At 36.2% G+C, this 21,039-nt stretch overlaps 1 protein-coding gene across 3 annotated transcripts in view; it reads left to right on the top strand.

Annotated features, from left to right (window-relative positions):
- Positions 1 to 4,830: 4,830 nt before the first annotated feature.
- LOC116559837 (COBW domain-containing protein 3) overlaps positions 4,831 to 21,039 on the top strand; it is a 46,231-nt gene continuing 30,022 nt past the window's right edge. Inside the window, exons 1-6 of one of the 3 annotated variants that reach the window (XM_032290970.1) lie at positions 4,831 to 5,162; positions 8,051 to 8,137; positions 9,872 to 9,968; positions 11,417 to 11,508; positions 18,342 to 18,401; positions 19,936 to 19,973. In XM_032290970.1, the coding sequence (XP_032146861.1) occupies positions 5,009 to 5,162; positions 8,051 to 8,137; positions 9,872 to 9,968; positions 11,417 to 11,508; positions 18,342 to 18,401; positions 19,936 to 19,973 (528 nt within the window). In that variant the 5' untranslated portion in view covers positions 4,831 to 5,008. The other 2 variants (XM_032290971.1, XM_032290973.1) reach the window with 2 other exon arrangements.

The following is a 21,039-nucleotide window of genomic DNA, read 5'->3' as shown; positions in this document are numbered from 1 at the left end:
TTTTATCGTTATAAATAGAGTTATTTGGTCTCTTATCCCGTTAGAAAATAGCAGAACACTGGGTTTTGTAAGGTGGGAACAAGGAAACAGAATAGCAAAACAAAACAAAATAACAACAACAACAAAACCAATTGGTTATCATCAAATTATTATTATTATTTTTTTAGGATAGAGTCTAGTCTCACCTTGTCACCCAGGATGGAGTGCAGTGGCACAATCTTGGCTCACTGCAACCTCCACCTCTTGGATTCAAGAGATTCTCCTGCTAGTGTGTGCCACCACACCCGGCTAATTTTTGTACTTTTAGTAGAGATGGGGGTTTGCCATGTTGGCCAGGTTGGTCTTAAGCTCCTGACCTTAGGTGATCCATCTGCCTGGGCCTTCCAAAATGCTGGGATTACAGGAGTGAACCACTTTGTCCGGCCCAGATTACTTTTTTATAAGGGATAGAGCAGAAGCAACTTCCTTATTATGCTTGAATCTCCTGTTTTCAGGAGAAGAGAAAAACTGGTCTATTTTGGGACTTGTATTTTTGAAGTTTTAGTTTGATTTTTTAGCACTTAGCATTAGCATGAGTGACTCCATTTTGGTTTGGTCGGGTCTGCTTGGGCCTAGTGCAGGAGCTCAGCCCAAAACAATGGTCTCCCATAATTTTGTTTAACACATGAAATTCAAATTCAAACTTATAGACATTTGCTTTCTCTCTTATTATATAAGTACTACACAATGTCCTCAAATTTGCTTTTTGATCTGTAAAGACTAAGATCTTTACCATCTAGATTTACAGAAAAGTTTGCAGATCTCCTGGTTTAGAAGAGCATGGGATTTTGTGTCAAGCAGGTTTGGCTTGAGCCTAAGGGCTGCCATTTACTGATTGTATGACTTTGAGCAAGATACTTGTTTTTTTCTAAGCCTCAGTTTCCTCATCTATAAAACGGGTATACAAATAGTATTTACCTTGGAGAGTTAAATGTAATAATGCATTTAATGTGCTTAACACAGTACCTATCAAATGCCTAAGGGCTCAACACATCGTTATTGTTATTTTTGTCGTTTTACCCTAAAGTAAATGAAATGAAACAAAATAGCAAAGCTAAATGAGGGAGAAATTTTAAGTTACATCAGAAACTGTAATAGATTCTATAATAATTAATAATTTTACTTATTTAAAAAGGCATTTAAAATTTAACAACAGTGGCAAAGCCTCACGCAGAATAGATAACCCTGTTACAAGTTTAAAAAAAAAAAATCAGCCAGGTGCAGTGGCTCATGCCTGCAATCTCAGCACTTTGGGAGGCTGAGGCAGGTGGATCACAAGGTCAGGAGTTTGAGACCAGCCTGGCTAAAATGGTGAAACTCTTTCTCTACTAAAAATTCAAAAATTAGTCAGGCGTGGTGGCACACACCTGTAATTACAGATACTAGGGAGGCTGAGCAGGAGAATCACTTGAACCCAGGAGCCAGAGGTTTCAGTGAGCTAAGATTGTGCCACTGCACTCCTGCCTGGGCAACAGGGCAAGAACTCCTTCTTGAAAAGAGGGAAAAAAAAAAAACTAATGACAGGACTCCACGGAATCCATGGATGAAAGGTTTACGGAGGAGGAATATGAAACAGACTAAAGGAAAAATTTTATCCAGCTATAATTTTTATACTTGTTCCTAGGGCAGGACTTGAAACTGCTAAAGACAGCATTTCTCTGCAAATGCACACAGACACCCCATTTTGATGCACAGATAGGCCATTATTTCTTTTCAGAATAACAGCTTTATTGAGATAAATTTCACACATGATACAATTCACCAATTTAAAGTGTATGATTCAATGATTTTAGTATAATCAGATTGTACTACCATCACCATAATCAATTTTAGAACATTTTCATCACTGCCTAAAAAACTGTTCTAGTGTCTCCCCAGCCCTCAGCTCCTGGCAACCATTAATGCACTTTCTATCTCTATATATTTGCCTATTCTGGATATTTTATATGAATGGAATCATACAACATGTGGTCTTTTGTGAATGGCTTTTTTCAGTTAGCATACTGTTTTCAAGATTGATTTGTTTGTCCTTTCTCCTGTTTGTTGCCAAATAATTTTCCATTGTATGGATAGATCACATTTAGTTTATCCATTTGTCTCATTGTGTTTGTCTATCAGTTGCTAAACATTTGTAGTGTATTTAAGCTTTGGCCAATGTGTAAAACTTATTTTGCTCTGACTGAGGTTACATACTGTTAGAACAATGCTATTTGGTCAACTTGAGTGAGCTGGTAGGTTACAGTTTGCTCATTGTTAGAGACGAGACTTTAGACCAGACTGGACAACATAGGAAGACACTGTATCTATCAAAAAGAAAAAGAAAAATTAGCCAGATATAGTGCCATGTGACTGCAGTACCAGCTACTCGGGAGTCTGAGGCAGGAGGATCACTTGAGCCCAAAGGTTTAGGATTGCAGTGGGCTGTGATCGTGCCAATGCATTCCATCCTGGGTGACAGAGTGAGACCCTGTTTGAAAAAACAGAAATAGGCATTTTAGTATAACATTCAGCCAGTGCCATATAAGGGGATCTACAAGAATGTACTTTAAAAAATACGTAAAAGAAGGTGGTGAGGACTGTAATAGGTACTATGCAGGCAGTAATACAGTGCTGAAGGGACACCAAGAAAATAGTGAGATGCCTGTGGGTTCAATGTTACTCCTTCATTTAGGTTGCCAAAAAAAAAAAAAAAAAAAAAATCAATACTTCATAGCATGCCTGAAACCAAAAAGCTTGTGAACCATTAATTCTATCTATTTTGGGCCGTTCATCATAGCTTCTCTCCTTTGGTAGAATAAAGTGAACTGAACCACCAGGCCTAAGGTGTTTGCCTCATTTCTGCCTCAGCTGGTTCATGATTACATTGTCAAAGCTAGCAAAGCATTCAAGTCTGATTTCTCAGACTGAGTGTATGTGTGATTATAATATCATTATACTCATTTGTACAAAAATGAATCCTCTCCCTTAACTGTATTCTACAAAAGGTGTGATAAATACTGCAAAGAAAAGTTTTAAGTTATATATCTATATCAGTAGAAATAATGGAATACACACGGTATATTTTATGGGGAATTTCAGAGAAGGAAGGAAAAGTCAAACTTTAATTGGCATCAGGATAGTAGTGAAACATTCTACTTTTGCATCAGATAGATTTTTATGACCTAACCTGGACAAGTAATTTAACTCTTGGTGCCCCATGTTTGAAAGAGGGATAACATTTCACAGGGTCGTTCTAAGAATTCAATATTGCTAAAACACATGAAAAGATTCTCAACCTTGTTAGTAACCAAGGAAATGCAAATGAAGACCATAATGAAGGCTTCTTTTGTACTCAATGGATTGGCAAAAAGTTAATGTCTGATAATATTGACATATAGACCAATGAGCTCTCTGACACTTTTCTGGGAAAAATGTATCAATTTGCACAAACATTTTGAAAAAATATTTGTGCATTTTCTTGTAAGTATAACATTTGCGTAACCGAAGACCCAGCAATTCAACTCTTACACAGACACCCAACAGAAAGTTGTCCACACACACATCATGAAAAATGTTCATAGCAGCCCTGTTCATAAGAGGAAAACCTGGAACAATTGAGAGGAAACGAATAAATTGCCATGTAGCCACACAATAGAATACAAGACAGCAGTGATGCTGAAAAATATAGCAAGCCTCAGGAGTTTATATATTATATGGATAATTTTATAAAGTTCAAAAACAAGCAAAATTAAACAACATATTATCTAAGTACATATGTGATATACGTGATAAAACTAAAAAGAAAAGAGGAAATGATCAGCAATCCAGAGCCAACTCATGATTATGGTTACTATCTTATGCGGCAGGCTGTGGATTGGAAGCTGGAGCAGTGCACATAGGTAGCTGTAACTATGTAACTTACCGGTAATGTTCTTTGGTTAGAGATGAGGTAAAAGGAGTTCACTATAAATTTATATTAGAAAAAAGAGCTATCTATGGATTAGTTATAAGAGAGTGTCATGAACCAGCAAATATAATTAATGAACTTAGGCTACCTGAGGTCTAAATAAATAATGAGACAAAATAAAAGTGATGCATGAATACCAAAAATTTGGATATACATATATAATATGTAATAATAAAGAAAGTGTCACTGGTTATCCTTCAGGTAGAAAAATTACAATTAACATTGTAATGTTATAACCTTCCATTCTTTATGAATAAAAACTTTATTTTTATTTATTTTTGAGACGGAGTCTAGTTCTATTGCCCAGGCTGGAGTGCAGTGGCACAATCTCGGCTCACTGAAACCTATGCCTCCCGGGTTCAAGCGATTCTCCGGCCTCAGCCTCCTGAGTAGCTGGGATTACAGGCGCCGGCCACCACACCCAGCTAATTTTTATATTTTTAGTAGAGACAGGGTTTCACCATGTTGTCCAGGATGGTGTCGGTCGCCTGACTTAGTGATCCACCCGCCTTGGCCTCCCAAAGGGCTGGGATTACAGGCGTCAGCACCGTGCCCGGTTTATTATTATTATTATTATTTTTATTAAGACAAATCAAGTTGATAAAGTCGATGCCCTGTAGGAACTGGTTAGGTCAGGCTACCCACTCCAGATTTCCAGCAGCCTGTCCTCAGCCCTACCAACAGTCAGTAGCTTATTAAGGCTGCAGGCGCCAGTGGCACCTTCAGACAGGTTCAAGGCGCCCTAAGGACCCTATGCAGCCTCGCTCAGGTTCACAGAACGCGACCAGATGCGTGTGCAGCTTCCGTCGGGGAGAGCCCACCTCCTAGGGGGGCGTGGCTAAGGGACGAGGCTGTTCTAGTTTGGAGCCCAGGTAATCTGGGTGGGATCAGGAGGAGCTAGCGTCGCGATGTGATGACGTCAGCCCTGGCCTGGCCTGGTGTGGCGCGCTGGGCGTGCGCGGCTGCGGTTCGGCGTGTTGGTCCCAGCAGTTCAGCTGAGTTAGGGACTTGGTGTAGGCCGGAATGTTACAGGCTGTTGGAGCTGTGGATGAGGAAGAGGATCCTGCGGAGGAGGATTGTCCTGAATTGGTTCCCATTGAGACGAAGCAAAGCGAGGAGGAGGAAAAGTCTGGGCTCGGCGCCAAGATCCCAGTCACAATTATCACCGGGTATTTAGGTAACTAACCATCCCGGTCACAAAATGCCGCGAACTCTGGTGTCCTGGGATTTTGGGGGCTGCCGGTGCCTCTTCTCCTGAGGCATTGGGGCATCGTGACCGAGAGCAAATGTCTTTGAGGTAGGGGCTGGGTCACTTGCTCCTCGTTTGGGTTTACGTCTCTTCTCGGGAGATTCCTTTCTAACAAGACTTTGAAGCTCAGACACGCCCCCTAATTATCTCTGTGCCGTCTTACCAAGTTATGTTACCATTCTGACGCTCATCTGCTTCATTGAAAATGAAAAAATACCTGTCACCTGTGAAATGGGACTGGAACCATTAAAGGTTTGCCATTAAAGGACGTCCCGTTTGTAAAATCCCCGACACGAATGGGACATTCCTCAGTAGGTTCCCCTTCCCCACGAGCCAAAGTCCTCCAGCCAGTTAGCGGGCAGTGCTCCTATCTCAAACACTTTTTAAGGTCTGTTTGCAAACCACTGCGTAGGAAAGTAAGAATAAAATCTCTGTCCTCCAAGACTATTTCTCAAACTACAAAAGTTTAGGAGTGTACCGGGTTACTCGAAACCACAAGTTTGTGCACTTGATAGTTTCGTGAAGGGCGGTTTATGCACTTACACTAGAAGTTTGTTACTGGAAAAGTTTGAGAAACATATTTTTAAACCTTACAGTTAAATAGAAGGGCTAGAACAAATATATGACTTCTAAGTGTGGAAGAAGTTAAGAAATGTAAATAAAGTGATCCTGTTTCAGGGAAATAATATTTCTAGGTGCTGCTAGGAGGAACTTTTATGTAAAAATAAGAAATCACTGGTGTTTTCTTTCTTTTTATTTTGTAGACTGTAAGTTTATTCCCGTTTTTGCTCAGAAATAATTTTATAAAGGAATCGATTTTTGGCATTTCCCCACTTATTCAGAGGGTGCTCTTCTGAGAAGATGAACAAATTTCTTGTCTAAAACAATGTATTTCAAAGCTGCCCCTCGGGCCTTTTCCATGTTGCTCACTGGTAGGTCAGTAGCTCATTGGAGAAAATGATCTGAAGCTCAGGAATGAGGACTGATGCCGGCAACCTTGTTGCTGAATCTAGGGATAGTTTCACTCCTTATCGCTGATTATTTTCCCTTTTTGAAACACTTTTCCCTTGGCTTCTATTACATTTTTCTTCTGATTTTTCCACCTGCTTTTCTGGCTTCATTTTAAGGCTCCCCCACCCTCCGCCACCCTCTTTGTCCATGTTTAGCTACACACCTGTGTCATTTCTGTTTTGATATTCTGCAACTTAACATGTCCGAAACTTCATCCGTTACCATCCCGCCAAATCCTGCTCCTGTGATTCCAACCACTTGGAATACTCTAAAAGCCGCCTAACTAATCTGGAGTCTTGCTGCCCTTTAATTTATTTGTTGTGTGTTAGCCTTAATGATCTTTATAAATGCCAATCCGATTGTGTCACACCCTTCAGTGGTATCCATATGGGTTAAAGTTCAAATTCCTTAACATGAATTACAAGGACCTGTGGGATCTGGATCTTGCCAAGCTTTCCAGCTGGCAAAATGGCCCTGCACAATGAACTGTTACTTCAAAGGTGCCAAGTATTTTAGCCCTTTGGAATATGTACTTTTTTTACTGTTACTCTTCTGGCTAGATGTCCCTTTTAGGTTCTCCATAGCATTTTGTACATCTATTGAATGTGCCACCCTGTCACATAATTGCCTCCTTCTTCACTGAATTCCTCTCCTTCCCTTGATATTTCTAAGCTCCATAAAGGCAGAGACTGTCTTTTTCACATTTTCACCAAGGCCGAGCATAAATCGGTTGCATAGTAGAAACCTTCGAATGAATGAACTATGTCTTAAAGTGTTTTTCTTCATAATATGGTTAAAAAGCCCTAGTAAATCTTCTGTTAGAAGGTTTCTTACATTCACTGTTTAATTTCAGTTTTCACGTCACTGCCCTGTGAAACACTCATGTTCAGGGTCTCTGTCTCAGGCTTGGACTGGTTTTAAGATTTTCCTCATTGCCCTGTCTCCTTAAGTCTCTCTCTTCCATTCTGTACTTCACATTTTTGTGATGTTGAGCTTCCTAAAGTACCCTAAACATAAGCCTTCGTCTCTTAAAAAGCTTTGAAAGGAATATGACATAAAAAGATGTTAATACCCTGATACTCCATAAAATCTTCCTAGTTATACACTAGAAAACTTAATGTATTTCCGAAGATATGTATGGCCTATATGTAAAAATTTTTAGCAGAACTGTAATAGTAAAACACTGGAAACAAATGAAATGTCCAAGAAAAAAGATAAAGAAATGATACAGTCATGCAGTTGAACTACAATACTATGCAGTTAGGTTTTCTTTCTTTCCTCTTTGAACTTTAGTGTATGTGGTTCACAGGACAATTATTTTTCTTCTACTTGAGATTAATATATTAGTTTCATATGCCACCTGCTGGATAAAGTTGGTGTAGTCTTACGAATTTACCGAATAGTCTGTCCATTGTTGACACTACCTGCCTCTATTCTGCATTTCATAAAATTTTTATAGATTGTTTAAAACATACTAAAAGTGGCCATATAGTCAGCCTGAATTCGTGTCTTGTTAATGTTGAAATAAGGGTCATTATGTGTAAATTTTAGGAAAGGTTAGGTTGAAGAAACTGTTTCGACTTGTAGGAGTATTTGTAAACATTTATAAAATTTTATGTCTACATATAGCATTTTGCAATAGATTGCAAAGGGTGCGTTAATCTCATCCTCTAGGATGTTCTGTACTGTAGTTGAATATATGAAAAATAGCATGCAAATTCTCAAAAACATTAGGATTCTTTATATCTTTTTGTGTCTTTAAAATTATTTTGAATTTTTTTATTTACAACAAATATGTTTTATAGGTGCTGGGAAGACAACACTTCTGAACTATATTTTGACAGAGCAACATAGTAAAAGAGTAGCAGTCATTTTAAATGAATTTGGGGAAGGTAAGTAAAGTTCAATAAATGTCATGTGGCAAGATTTTATGTGACTGTTTATTCCTCTGGTGAATTGATATTCCATATTTAAAAATGAAAATGCAATATATTGATGTGGATAGGTTTGGAAAAATTAATTTCTGTTAAGATTTATATGGGTTGAGATACTGAAATTAGTTTTCATAAAATTTTATTTTGTATCACTTTGGAATTCATATTAACAGAATTAAACTATATTTTTACGTGAAATAAATGACTTGAGAAGCCAAAATCTAGACATATGAAAAAGCTTTTAGAAACCAGAAAGATACTTTTGTATGAACTCTATTATTTATTGCAACTCATGAAAAATATTTGAAAATGCTTCAGTTATGTTTACTTTGTTTAACATTTATTATTTGCAATGCAGTTAAAACCAAAGATTTTAAAAATACGTTAAACATATGGTCTTTATCCTCATGTAGCTTAAATTATTTGTGAAAATAAGTGTGCTTGACTTCTCAACTCAACTATTAAGCTGTGGTTAAAAAAAAATAGTGCTAGACACAATACTTTGATTACCTTTATAGGAATTTTTCTTCATAAGTATGAATTGTAATCAAAGCTCCCTTCTAGCCAAAAACCAGTATCTATTAAACTATTTCTTTTAAAATATACTATTGTTTTCAGTTGTAAAAAGTAAAAGAGTTAGGTTTTATGAACAGGATGGAAAGACTGTTACATTGGCTTTCTGGTTTTAATAAACTAAAGAGAAAAGTGCTTTTTAGGCAAAAATCCTGAGATTTCTAATAACAGTCCTTTTTTTCCCCAGCATATTATTAAATAGCCTGTTGCACACCAATTACATTTATTCTTACTATTTTCTTTTTTTTTTCCTGGATCATTTTCACAATTTTACTTTCACAGCATTCTCAATACTTGCCTTCATGTTTCATTAACATTCTGTATACAGTCTGAATGCTGTAGCAACCCCTTTAGAAGCTCTTTATTAATAACTACCTGAAATATGATCAAAAATATATGTGTAAAAGACACTCAATTATATGGTTGGCTCATTTGCTTACTGGACTTTTGGAATTCTTCACCATTTGGTATATTTCTTTATTAGAGGAAAAGTAAAACATTTAAAATAATTATTATAGATTACAAGCATTTCAAATGTAGTTTATTCTTTCTTAAGTACGTATTGGTAGAAAACTATGTTAACTTGACTAAAAGTTTAATTTTTAAATGAGCACATGATACCCTGGCCAAAAACCTTTCTCCAAATGAACTAGGGTTTTTACTCAGTGGGAATATTCAGCAGTTTGTCTAACAGAAACAATTTAGAAGAAGAATGAAGAGAAACAGATAGATAAGGCAATCTCTTAAGATGTTGAAGGGCATACAAAATCCAATATATAAAACATACCAGTTGTATCTAGAAAGCTTACCCTGGAGAAGAAAAAAATGCCTTCAAGATAGCCACTTTATTAAGAAATGGGGGTGGCCAAGAAAGAGGCCTAAGGAGGAAGTAGGTATGTTTATCAGTGTAGGGTGTGTCTTTTTAGGGGCTTAAGTTATCTTAAAGCTAAAATAACGTAGTGTACTGTAATTTACATATTGAGGCTGCATGAATAAAATGAAAGAATGTTATAAAATGCAGTTTCTGCTTTAAGATCTCCATTATTGAGTTACCCTCATCTTTGTTTTTTGTTGGCTAATGGACGTAAGGTAAAGAGTGCTGTTTGTTAATTATTCTAGGAAGTGCGCTGGAGAAATCCTTAGCTGTCAGCCAAGGTGGAGAGCTCTATGAAGAGTGGCTGGAACTTAGAAACGGTTGCCTGTGCTGTTCAGTGAAGTGAGAAATGTGTTTACTATGTACTTGGTTTACTAGAAATGTTTATTGATTATATTTCCAGTTTTAATTTTCTTGAGTACTTTAACTGAATTTACAGTTTACTTCATTGTATTTTCAAACAAATAGAAAATAAACTTATTAGGAAGCATTTTCTTAAAGTGTTTCTTACTATCTTTTCTATCTGCTGTAATGCTTTGGCCCTTTGAGTTTTTAATGCTTTTGATGTCAGGGCTTATTTAATTAATAATCTCTAGTACATGAAAGTCTCATGTAAAAAATGATTATTCTGAATTTAATATGTCATTGGTCATATTTCCAAGTATTCAACCTTATAGAAACAAAAATAAGGGCTGGGCGCGGTGGCTCAAGCCTGTAATCCCAGCACTGTGGGAGGCTGAGGCGGGTGGATGACGAGGTCAAGAGATCGAGACCATCCTGGTCAACACGGTGAAACCCCGTCTCTACTAAAAATACAAAAAATTAGCTGGGCATGGTGGTGCGTGCCTGTAATCCCAGCGACTCAGGAGGCTGGGGCAGGAGAATTGCCTGAACCCGGGAGGCAGAGGGTACGGTGAGCCGAGATCGCGCCATTACACTCCAGCCTGGGTAACAAGAGCGAAACTCTGTCTCAAAAAAAACAACAACAACAAAACAACAACAACAACAAAATAAATGACTATTGAAAAAGAGAAAAACCTTACATTATGTTCCACTAGTTAAGTTTCCAAGGACAATGTCTATTTTGTTCACTAGCCTACCATAGACCTTAGAAGAGTACCCAACACGTGGTAGTATTCAAATGTTTGTTGGATGAATTATAAAAATGGCTACTTGTATTGTTAATTTTGTATATTCTAGTGAATTAAATCTCTTCAGCATCATTTACCCCCTTAGGTGTTTGACTTTGTGTCAAATGTATTGGCAAGGATAAAATTATAACAGACTTTCTTGAACAAGCAATATGTAATCTATTAAGTATTTTCCTTCACTTTTGATTAAAAAAAGGGAAATTAAAACCTTGTATCCTAATGCAAAAAAGAATTAAATGATGTTTAATATCAGTGTCCCTTTAGCTATTATATTAAACTACTATAGTTAATAAATTTTATCATTATTTTGGATGTTGATTTTTTTTTTTAATTGCATAAAGCTATAAAAATAAGATACTGACTTTGGTCAGATAAAGTTCCCTCTGCTTTTAATTTTAATAAAATTAAACTATTCCTATGTATATGATTTCCTTTTACCTATTAGAGTATATGCATCTATTGTTTTCTCACTGGTAAATATGGGACGGACATTTTGTTAGAAGCATAGAAGTGAGTTAAATTTTCACATTCCTAGGGACACTTTTGTCTCTGGTTGTTGAATATATTTTAAAATGTTTGTAATACTCACTTCAAAATATTTAGGTAATCAACTGTAAATTATGTTTCGGTATTCTCCAGGGACAATGGCCTGAAAGCTATTGAGAATTTGATGCAGAAGAAGGGGAAGTTTGATTACATACTGTTAGAGACCACTGGATTAGCAGATCCTGGTAAGAAGTGAGATTATTAATAACTAGAATATAGTTCTGTGATATATAGTAAATAGATGTATTAGAGGAAGGTCTAAAATGAGTATTAAAGCTTTGCTTAGAATTAAAACTTTTTTTGGTTTAAAAGAGGAAAAGTACTCAGTTATCATTTTCTTTGGCAGATGAATGATGTTCAGAGTATTTCTTGGTATTTTTAAGCTGTTAATAGAATTTGAAGTTTTATTGCTTGACTTAGGATTATTTATAAGAAGAGTAGTTGTTAAAAGTATGGACATGTAGAAAAAGCAGAGATGTTCTACCTCTAAATACAGTTGTTCCTTGGCATCCATGGGGTATTAGGTCCAGGACCTCTGAGGATACCAAAATCTATGAATGTTCAAGTCCCTTATATAAAATGGTGTATCATTTGCCTATAACCTATGCACATGGTCCCATATACTTTAAATTAGCTGTGGATTACTTATAATACCTAATACAATATAAGTGCTGTGTAAGTAGTTATTATACTGCATTGATAAAGGAATCATGACAAGAAAAAAAGTCCGTACATTTTCAGTACAGACACAGCCATCCATATTTTTTCTTTCTTTCTTTTTTTTTTTGAGATGGAATCTCACTCTGTAACTAAGGCTGGAGTACAGTGGTGCTATCTCAGCTCACTGCAACCTGTGGCTCCCATGTTCAAGTGATTCTCTTGCCTCAGCCTCCTAAGTACCTGGAATTACAGCTGCCCGCCAACATGCCCAGCTAATTTTTCTATTTTTAGTAGAAATGGGGTTTCACCATGTTGGCCAGGCAGGTCTTGAACTCCTGATCTCGTGATCTGCCCCCGTCAGCCTCCCAAAGTGCTGGGATTACAGGTGTGAGTCACCTCGCCTGGCCCTTATTTTTTACCATTTTTAATCCACAGTTGGTTGAATCCATGGATGTAGAACCAACAGATATGGAGGGCTGACTGTATATATTTCATTGGTTATATTCCATAGAGATTTTATTTCTGTTTACTGTCTAACCCAGCTTTCTGAGACGGTCATTAAGAGATATGTAAAGTCTTTGGGCTCTAATACCAGCAACACTTTTTCCCTTGAAGTTAATTGTTAGCATTTTGTTTTTCTACTAATAAAATTGCAATAATTTTATTTGTAAATGTTGTCATTAAGGTAACAAAGAAGACACAGTTAAATCTTCACTGAGCCTTTTTCCCAGTGTGAAGTTAATGATTATCAAGAAAATTTTTACCTCCAAATAGAATTATATCTAAACTCTACTATAGAAACATTGTTACTTCCTCCATTGAAGTCTGGAATCCCTCAAAATCGTCTGTGAGGGTTGGAATCATCTTCTTTCAAACTCCTATTCATGTTGATATTTTGATCTCCCATAATCATGAGTGTTTTTAATAGCATCTAGAATGCTGAATCCTGTCCAGAAGGTTTTCAGTTTACTTTGCCCAGATCCATCAGCGGAATCACTGTCTATGGCAGCTATAGCTTTATGAAATATATTTCTTAAATAAGACTTGAAAGTCAAAGTTACTCCTTGATCAATGGGCTGCAGAATGGATGTTGTGTTAGCAGGCATGAAAACAACAATCTCCTTGTACATCTCTATCACAGCTCTTGGATGATCCGGTGCATTGTCAATGAACAATAATATTTTGAAAGGAATCTTTTTCTAAGCTGTAGATCTCAATGATGGGCTTAAAATAAACCATGCTGTAAACAGTAAACCATGCTGTAAACAGATGTGTTGTCATCCAGGCTTTATTATTTATAGAAAACAGGCAGAGGGGATTTAGCATAATTCTTAAGGGCCCTAGGATTTTCAGGATGGTAAATGATTATTGGCTTCTACTTGAAGTCACCAGCTCCTTTAGCCCCTAACAAGATAGTCAGCCTGTCTTTGAAGCCAGACATTGACTTCTCTTTAGCTGTGAAAGTCCTAAATGGCATCTTCTACCAAAAGGAGGCCATTTCATCTCCATTAAAAATCTATTGCTAGGCCCCGCACAGTGGCTCACGCCTGTAATTCCAGCACTTTTGGAGGCTGAGGCGGGCAGATCATGAGGTCAGGATATCGAGACCATCCTGGCCATGGTAAAACCCTGTCTCTACTAAAATACAAAAAAATTAGCCGGGTGTGGTGGTGTGTGCCTGTAGTCCCAACTACTCAGGCGGCTGAGGCAGGGGAATTGCTTGAATCCAGGAGATGGAGGTTGCAGTGAGCTGAGATCGTGCCACTGCATTGCAGCCTGGCGAAAGAGCAAGATTCCGTCTCAAAAAAAAAAAAAAAAAAAAAAATCTGTTGCTTAGTGTAGCTACTTTCATGAATGATGTTAGCTACATCGTCTAGGTAACTTGTTGCAGCTTCTATATCAGCACTTGCTGCTTTACCTTGCACTTTCATGTGATGGAGATGGCTTCTTAATCTTGTGAACCAGCCTCTGCTGCCTTCCAACATTTCTTCTCCAGCTTCCTCACCTCTCTTATAGCCTTCATAGAACTCAAGAGAATAGGGTTGCTCTGAATTAGGCTTTGGCCTAAGGGAACATTGTGGCTTGTTTGATCTATCCTCTCCACATCAGCAATAAGGCTGTTTTATTTTATTATCATTTGTGTGTTTACTGGAGTAGCCCTTTTAATTGCCTTCAAGAACTTTTCCTTTGCATTCACAACTTGGCTAACTGGCTCAAGAGACCTAGCTTTTGGCCTGTCTTGGCTTTCAACATAACTTCCTCACTAAGTATAATCATTTCTAGCTCTTGATGTAAAGTGAGAAACAGGTGACTGTTCCTTTCACTTGAACACTTAGAGGCCGTTCTAGGGTATTAATTGGCCCAGTTTCATGTTGATCATATTCTCTATGTTGTCATGATTCCGTCATAATTCTTTTAGTTCTATGTTTTAATAGTTTTGGTGCTCATTACCAGTACTGTTGCTTCTCCATTCCTGACTTAGTCCATCTCCTGATTGAATTTCATTGTCAGGAAATCTTTTCAAGTTATAGGTACTGCTTTCTTTGGGCTCTTACACACTTCATTGATCAAAAATATTTGTCTTTTGTTTTTATATTACTTGAAGGATTACTTGGCTAGGTATAAAGTTTATCAGTCACACGTTTCCCCCCTCAACTTTGTAAATTTTGTTCCATAATCTCCTAGTGTTTTTTGATTGGCTGGATTTCCTTGTCCAGTGTTTTCTCCTTTTATTTTTATCAGGAAGAATCTGTGAGTACTATAGTCTCTGAGTCAATGCTTGAGAATGTCTGCCTGTTGCTTTCATTCCAGAAAAATAACTTCCCAGGAGGTAATATTGTTTGGGAACATTTTCCTTAGAACTTTATGGTCAATGTTTTATTATTTTGGGACATCTAGTGTTACTGTATAAAAGTCTGATTTTTCCCCCTTCCTCTTTGAAGGTGGCTTGTTTTTTTAAACTAAAATGCATGAAAGGTTTTTGTCATTATTTTTGAAATTCAGTAATGTAAACAAGATATATCTAAGTGCCATTTATAATTGTTTTTTCCTGAATTATATTATGCCCTTAGTTCTTCTAAGAACATTTTTCTTGTTTCCATTAATGCTTTTTGTTGGGCCAAATTATCGTTTTCTCTACTTCATGACACCAGTTTTCCTTATATTGAATTTTCTTTTTTTTCCCCATCTGTATTCTAATTGCTTTGATTTGTCTTTCACCTCTACATTTACTGTGATCCTCTGAAGCCTTTTTTTTTTTTTTTGTCAATAATTCTGTTTTCTCCAGTGTCTGTTCTGTTTTTGATGTTTTAAATGAATTAATTGGTTAAGTCATTGTGTTTATAGGCTCTAAGTTTCTTTGGCACTACAAACTCCATTTTCATCTTACTCTGCTTCTTCTTGCTTTTGAGCTCTTTTTTTTTTTTTTTTTTTTTTTTTTTTTTTTTTTTTTTGAGACAGAGTTTCACTCTTGTTACCCAGGCTGGAATGCAATGGCGCGATCTCGGCTCACCGCAACCTCCGCCTCCTGGGTTCAGGCAATTCTCCTGCCTCAGCCTCCTGAGTAGCTGGGATTACAGGCACGCACCACCATGCCCAGCTAATTTTTTGTAGTTTTAGTAGAGACGGGGTTTCACCGTGTTGACCAGGATGGTCTCGATCTTTTGACCTCGTGATCCACCCGCCTCGGCCTCCCAAAGTGCTGGGATTACAGGCGTGAGCCACCGCGCCCGGCCCTGAGCTCGTTTGTATAGGGTTGTTTTGTTTTTAAGTTCTTTATTAAGATGAAGTTGTTGAGAATGTTCTTTAGCTTTTTTTTTTTTTTGGATTATGTATCCTTCCAGAATGGGTTCTTTGCCACTTGTGTGCCCTGTTCATTTCTTCACCTTTTTGTTCTTTCTTGCCTTTTATTCCCTGTGTGTGTGTGTGTGTGTGTGTGTGTGTGTGTGTTTCTTGTCAGGCTGCAATACATGCACATACATGTTTCCTCTTGATATGGGAGTCTCAGAGAACTTATATGTGGTACTGATGGAAAATATTTTTAATACTCTACTCTTCCTACCCAAATTTGTTTTTCTCCTGAGCCCTAGCTTGAAAGCTGTATATTGTTGGAGTGGAGCGAAAGAGAAGGGAAAAGTGGTGATTCAGAGAGCCAGATGGGCTATTTGGCTTTTGGGCTCTGCTCTCTTGAAGTACCAACTATCTCCCCCTTGGGTCTGCCCAACTGCTTATGAATAAAAATCCTGTGCCTTGTGTGGGGACATTATTCAGCCTCAGACCTCTCATTTCTCTTTGTTCTGTGCCCTAGAATATGACCTGACCTTCTCCTTCCCAAAGCATGGAGATGGTTAAAACTTACTCTTGAAATTTTTTTGTTGACTTTTCCCTGTATTGCTTATTCATCCCTCAGCTACTTTTTGCCATTTTGGAAGGTATTTGTGATAAGTGTTTAGGATTTTGCAAACTATTTCCCTACAACCTCTTATTGGAGGTAGGGTTAGAGTTGGGAATGACCATAAATCACATAGAACTTTGTTTCTTATTTAGACTGTCAGTCTTCAAAATTTATGACAGGCCCTTTTATATTTGGTTGCTGTTAATAAAATTTTGGCTTGTTTTATTTTTTATTTTCATTTTTTGTTTTATTAGGTTTTGAAGAAGGGAGATTCTGTAATCTAGCTCAGGTTTTCTCAGTGTCAGCACAAATAACATTTTGGGTTGGATAATTATTTGTTGTGAGGGGATTGCCCTGTGCATTGTAGACTTCTACATACTAGATACCAGTAGCATTCCCCTAGTTGAAACAACCAAAAATATATTCAGACATTGCCAAATATTGCCCAGGGAGAAAAACAACCTGGTTTGAGAATCACTGATTAACTTTGTTCACTCATCTTTACTCTTCCTCCTAAATACCTATATCCAAATTTTAAATAGATCTTTCTCATATAGTCTGGCAAGTATTATATCAAAGATAAATATCAGTTTTAGAATAAAGCTTTAATATACTCTTAACATTTCAACTTAAGAGGCAAATATTAACAGTAGGATTTATAAGCTATTTACTGGAATAAAAATCAATGAATTTTTAAAAATTACAAAATCATTTATGTATGTTAGATATTTTACTGAGTGAAAAAATTAATGCTTTTTAAAATGACATTGTTTGGAGTAGAGATACAGTAGATTTAATTTTCCCCCTCATTAATTAAAATCATGTTTTAGCCAAGAAAGTGAACAAAATTCTTATTGGCAATTCAGTTGTTTCCTGTTTTGGAGACTGACACTCTCCGGTTCTAAGCTAAATAATTGTCATGGTAAAGTAATTTCCTTGAAAAGGACGGACATTGATTCAGCCCCTGTTACTCACAAATCCTATTTCAGTCAAATTGGAAAACTATTAAGTTTTTGGGAAAAAATCAATAGATATCAGGAAACCATTAGATCTTGTGGCCCTTGCTATATCTTGCATGAGTAATCGCTGTAAACAGCTGACAGGTATTTCATTGTTGACACAGAGTTGATGCTTGGGGGACCACATCTTGTCAGAATAGGTGGACAGCTTTAGACATTGGAATGAGTTTGGTTATCCTTGTTTTTCTCCTATGCTGATTCTTTTAGACAGCCCTGTCACTAACTGGGCCTGTGATGCTTTGAAAAATCAAATACTTTCCTTGCTGTCAGTTTTCTTTTTCTTGTGTTGTGGCATACTAATCAGGGTATGTGGTTCGATACTGAACCAGTTTCTGTCAAAAACAAGTTTTAATTTATTATTTAGGCATAATTTTTCCTCAGACCCAGGTTTTATACAGTACTACATAGTGTAAGAAATAATTAGTAATGCCATAGAGTATATAATTTTACTTCTAGTTCTATACATATTCCAAGTAAATTTTTTTTTGACAAGTGATTTTGGAATTATTGATGTTTTGTTTTCCTTTTCCTTTAGAGTGATAATTCACTATTTATGACCTGAATGATTATCATATTAAGAAGATGAGAAAATAAAAATAAGCCTGATGTGCATAAAGCCATACTGCTCAAATTGTTTGATAATATCCATTATTAAATTATTATGGCATTGGTAGAAGAATGATATTTTGTTTGCATGTGATAAGAGTTGGTCTTTTTTAAAGGAAATAACAAGAGGGATAGAAATGGGATGGGTATAAATAGTAAAAGGTTCTATCACTGTAATTCCCTTTTACTATAAATAGTAAAAGTTTCTATCACCATAATTCCCATAAGAACATATATGTGTTTACCTGTTAATTTCATCAGGGCAAATTAAAGCATGGATAGAATCATGTTTCTCAGTGTGAAGAAATATTTTTATTTGATGAATATTATATATTTTCAGGTGCAGTGGCTTCTATGTTTTGGGTTGATGCTGAATTAGGGAGTGATATTTATCTTGATGGTAAGTTAAAAAACAATTTTCTATCTTTTTTTTTTTTTTTTTTTGAGACACAGTCTTGCTCTGTCACGCAGACTGGAGTGCAGTGGTGTGATCTCAGCTTAGTGCAACTTCTGCCTCCCAGATTCAAGCAATTCTCCTGCCTCAGCCTCCCAAGTAGCTGGGACTACAGGCTTACACCATCATTCCCAGCTAATTTTTGTATTTCTCGTAGACAGGGTTTCCCCGTGTTGGCCTGGCTGGTCTCGAACTCCTGACCTCAAGCAATCCATCAGCCTTGGCCCTCCAAATTGTTAGGATTACAGTTATGAGCCATTGCACCCAGCCTCTTTTGTTTTTAAGTAAAATCTTTATGGTTAAGCTTATTTTTATTCATTCGTATTATAATTTTAATTCTTTGCATTGTTCTTTTTAGACTTTAGTTTAATGATGAAGTCTTTGTTCATGTAGGTTGAAAAACCCAAGACAGTGGTGGAACTGGATGTCACTCAACTCCCAATTTAGTGCTTCCACTAAGGTTTTCCTTAAAAAAAAAAATGCTATGTAGATTTTTGTGTTTCCTCTGTTGTTTGATTTATGCACTTAATATAATATTAGAGCCTTTTAATCTGCCAGGCAATATGAGGATCATATTTTTGCTCTCATTTTTCATTTAATATAAGAATTAAACACTCCCCCCTTACTTTACCTTAACACTTTTGGGCAGTATACTTTATAAACTTATATACATGATATGCCTTCATTTAAAATATGTTAGAAACTTCCTTAGTTAAGCAGCTATGTTTTCTCCATCCCTCTTTCCCTTTTTCAACTTTTGAAAAACCAGTCTTTTTATTTTTCAAAAGTAAGAATCATTAAGAATTTTAAGAATCATTAAGAAATTTTGGAATTACTAAGCGGGGTCCCATCATTGAGCTCTAATATATGTGGCATATAACTGGTTGAATTCCTTAGGCATAATTAAACTCATTCTGTTGTTATCAGTTATTCAGAGATTACTATATGAATTGGTAGCTTGGAAACTTAGGCATATGTTATGAAAAACATTTTTATGAGTTGGATATGGTGAGAGATGTCAGGAATAAGATATCCTAAGATGTCTCATTCTTTAGGCAATAATTTAAATGTTAAGAGAAGTCTTGATTTTGATTATGTGAAAATAAACTAGAGATAACCTGTCTTGTGTGTTTGTCACATTTGACTGTGTTTTGAAATTTGACTTGTATTTTGGATGGTAAGCTTTTTAAGTGCCAAATGTTATTTTCTTATTTATTTAATTTTAAAATTTTATTTATTTTATATCTTCTTTAGTGCCTTAAAATAGTGCTAGTTACTCAGTATATATTTGAAATGCATTGACTTTTTACTGGAATTTAATTAAATGGCAGCATTGGCAAGAGAAAAAAACAGTACTTTCATTGGGTAGCATTTGTGAACTGAAATAGATTAGTTTTAATTTTCATTCTCAAGTATGGTTGCATAATATTAATAAACACTCTTTTTTAAAAAGGCGATTAAAATGTTTTTTCCTTTGTAGGTATCATAACTATTGTGGATTCAAAATATGGATTAAAAGTGAGTCGAAAGATTGCTATGAGTGGCTAACGGTTGAGAGCTGGGAATATGGGGTTGATTGTATAATTTTCTTTATGTTTGTATCTGTAATTTTTTTTAACAAAAACCTTTTTCAAAAAAGTATCCTGAACAATAGATAAAATTTGTGTTTTAATTATTTGTGTTAAATATTTCTTTTCTATTACTCTGAGTTTGATTTGGTGATAAAATTTGGAAATACAGTTCGTAATAAGCACATGCGGTCAGGTTAAATTTTGGTATGTCTAACTCTTCACTAGGATTCAACCCCAATATTGTTAAGTTCTTCTGTTTTATAGAGGAAATTGAGCTTAATAAAGCATCTGAGATCTTATTTTTCTTGTTAAGTTGCTACTATACACACATTGGAAATGAGCTTTTAAAAAATATTGAAGACCTAGGTGATGGGTCTTCAATATTTAGGTGCAGCAAACCACCATGGCAGACATTTACCTCTGTAACAAACCTGCACGTTCTGGACATGTACTCTGGAACTTAAAACTGAAAAAATACATATTGAAGAAAATCAGGATATGTACATAGGATTGGTAAGGAGAATTTCTCAATTAAAAGGCATCTTGCATCACTTCTTGGTCTTTTGGCTAAGATCAAGTGTAAAAGACATCCTGCTATGAATGTTTTTGTTAACTTCAAAGGTCTTTAAATGCATTTAAATGAGGTTTAATTTATAAAATGCATATAGTAAGATCTTTCAAAGTATATTGTTACATAAAGTAAAATGATATTTCTCAACTTCCCAAGTGAGATTTCAGTAAAGGCAGAAGAGGATGAAATAATTCCACCCACTGACCCAGTCCCAGTCTAAGCATATAGATAGGGCCCAAAGCACTAATTTCTTAGAAATTTCAATTCAGTGTTTAAAAATTTGTATCAATTTTGTATCCAACCTCATAATATATCTGAACTTGTTCTTTTTTTTTTTTTTTTTTTGAGACAGAGCCTCACTCTGTCTCCCAGGCTGGAGTCCTGTGGCCCCATCTTGGCTCACTGCAACCTCCATTTCCCAGGTTCAAGTGATTCCCCTGTC

This window comes from Sapajus apella, unplaced genomic scaffold (genome assembly GCF_009761245.1).
Source record: "Sapajus apella isolate SASKATOON/1434 unplaced genomic scaffold, GSC_monkey_1.0 scaffold24, whole genome shotgun sequence".
In the NCBI taxonomy this organism is placed as follows: domain Eukaryota; kingdom Metazoa; phylum Chordata; class Mammalia; order Primates; family Cebidae; genus Sapajus; species Sapajus apella.
The sequence above is the reverse complement of the archived record's forward strand: the minus strand, read 5'-3'. Positions and strand labels throughout refer to the sequence as shown.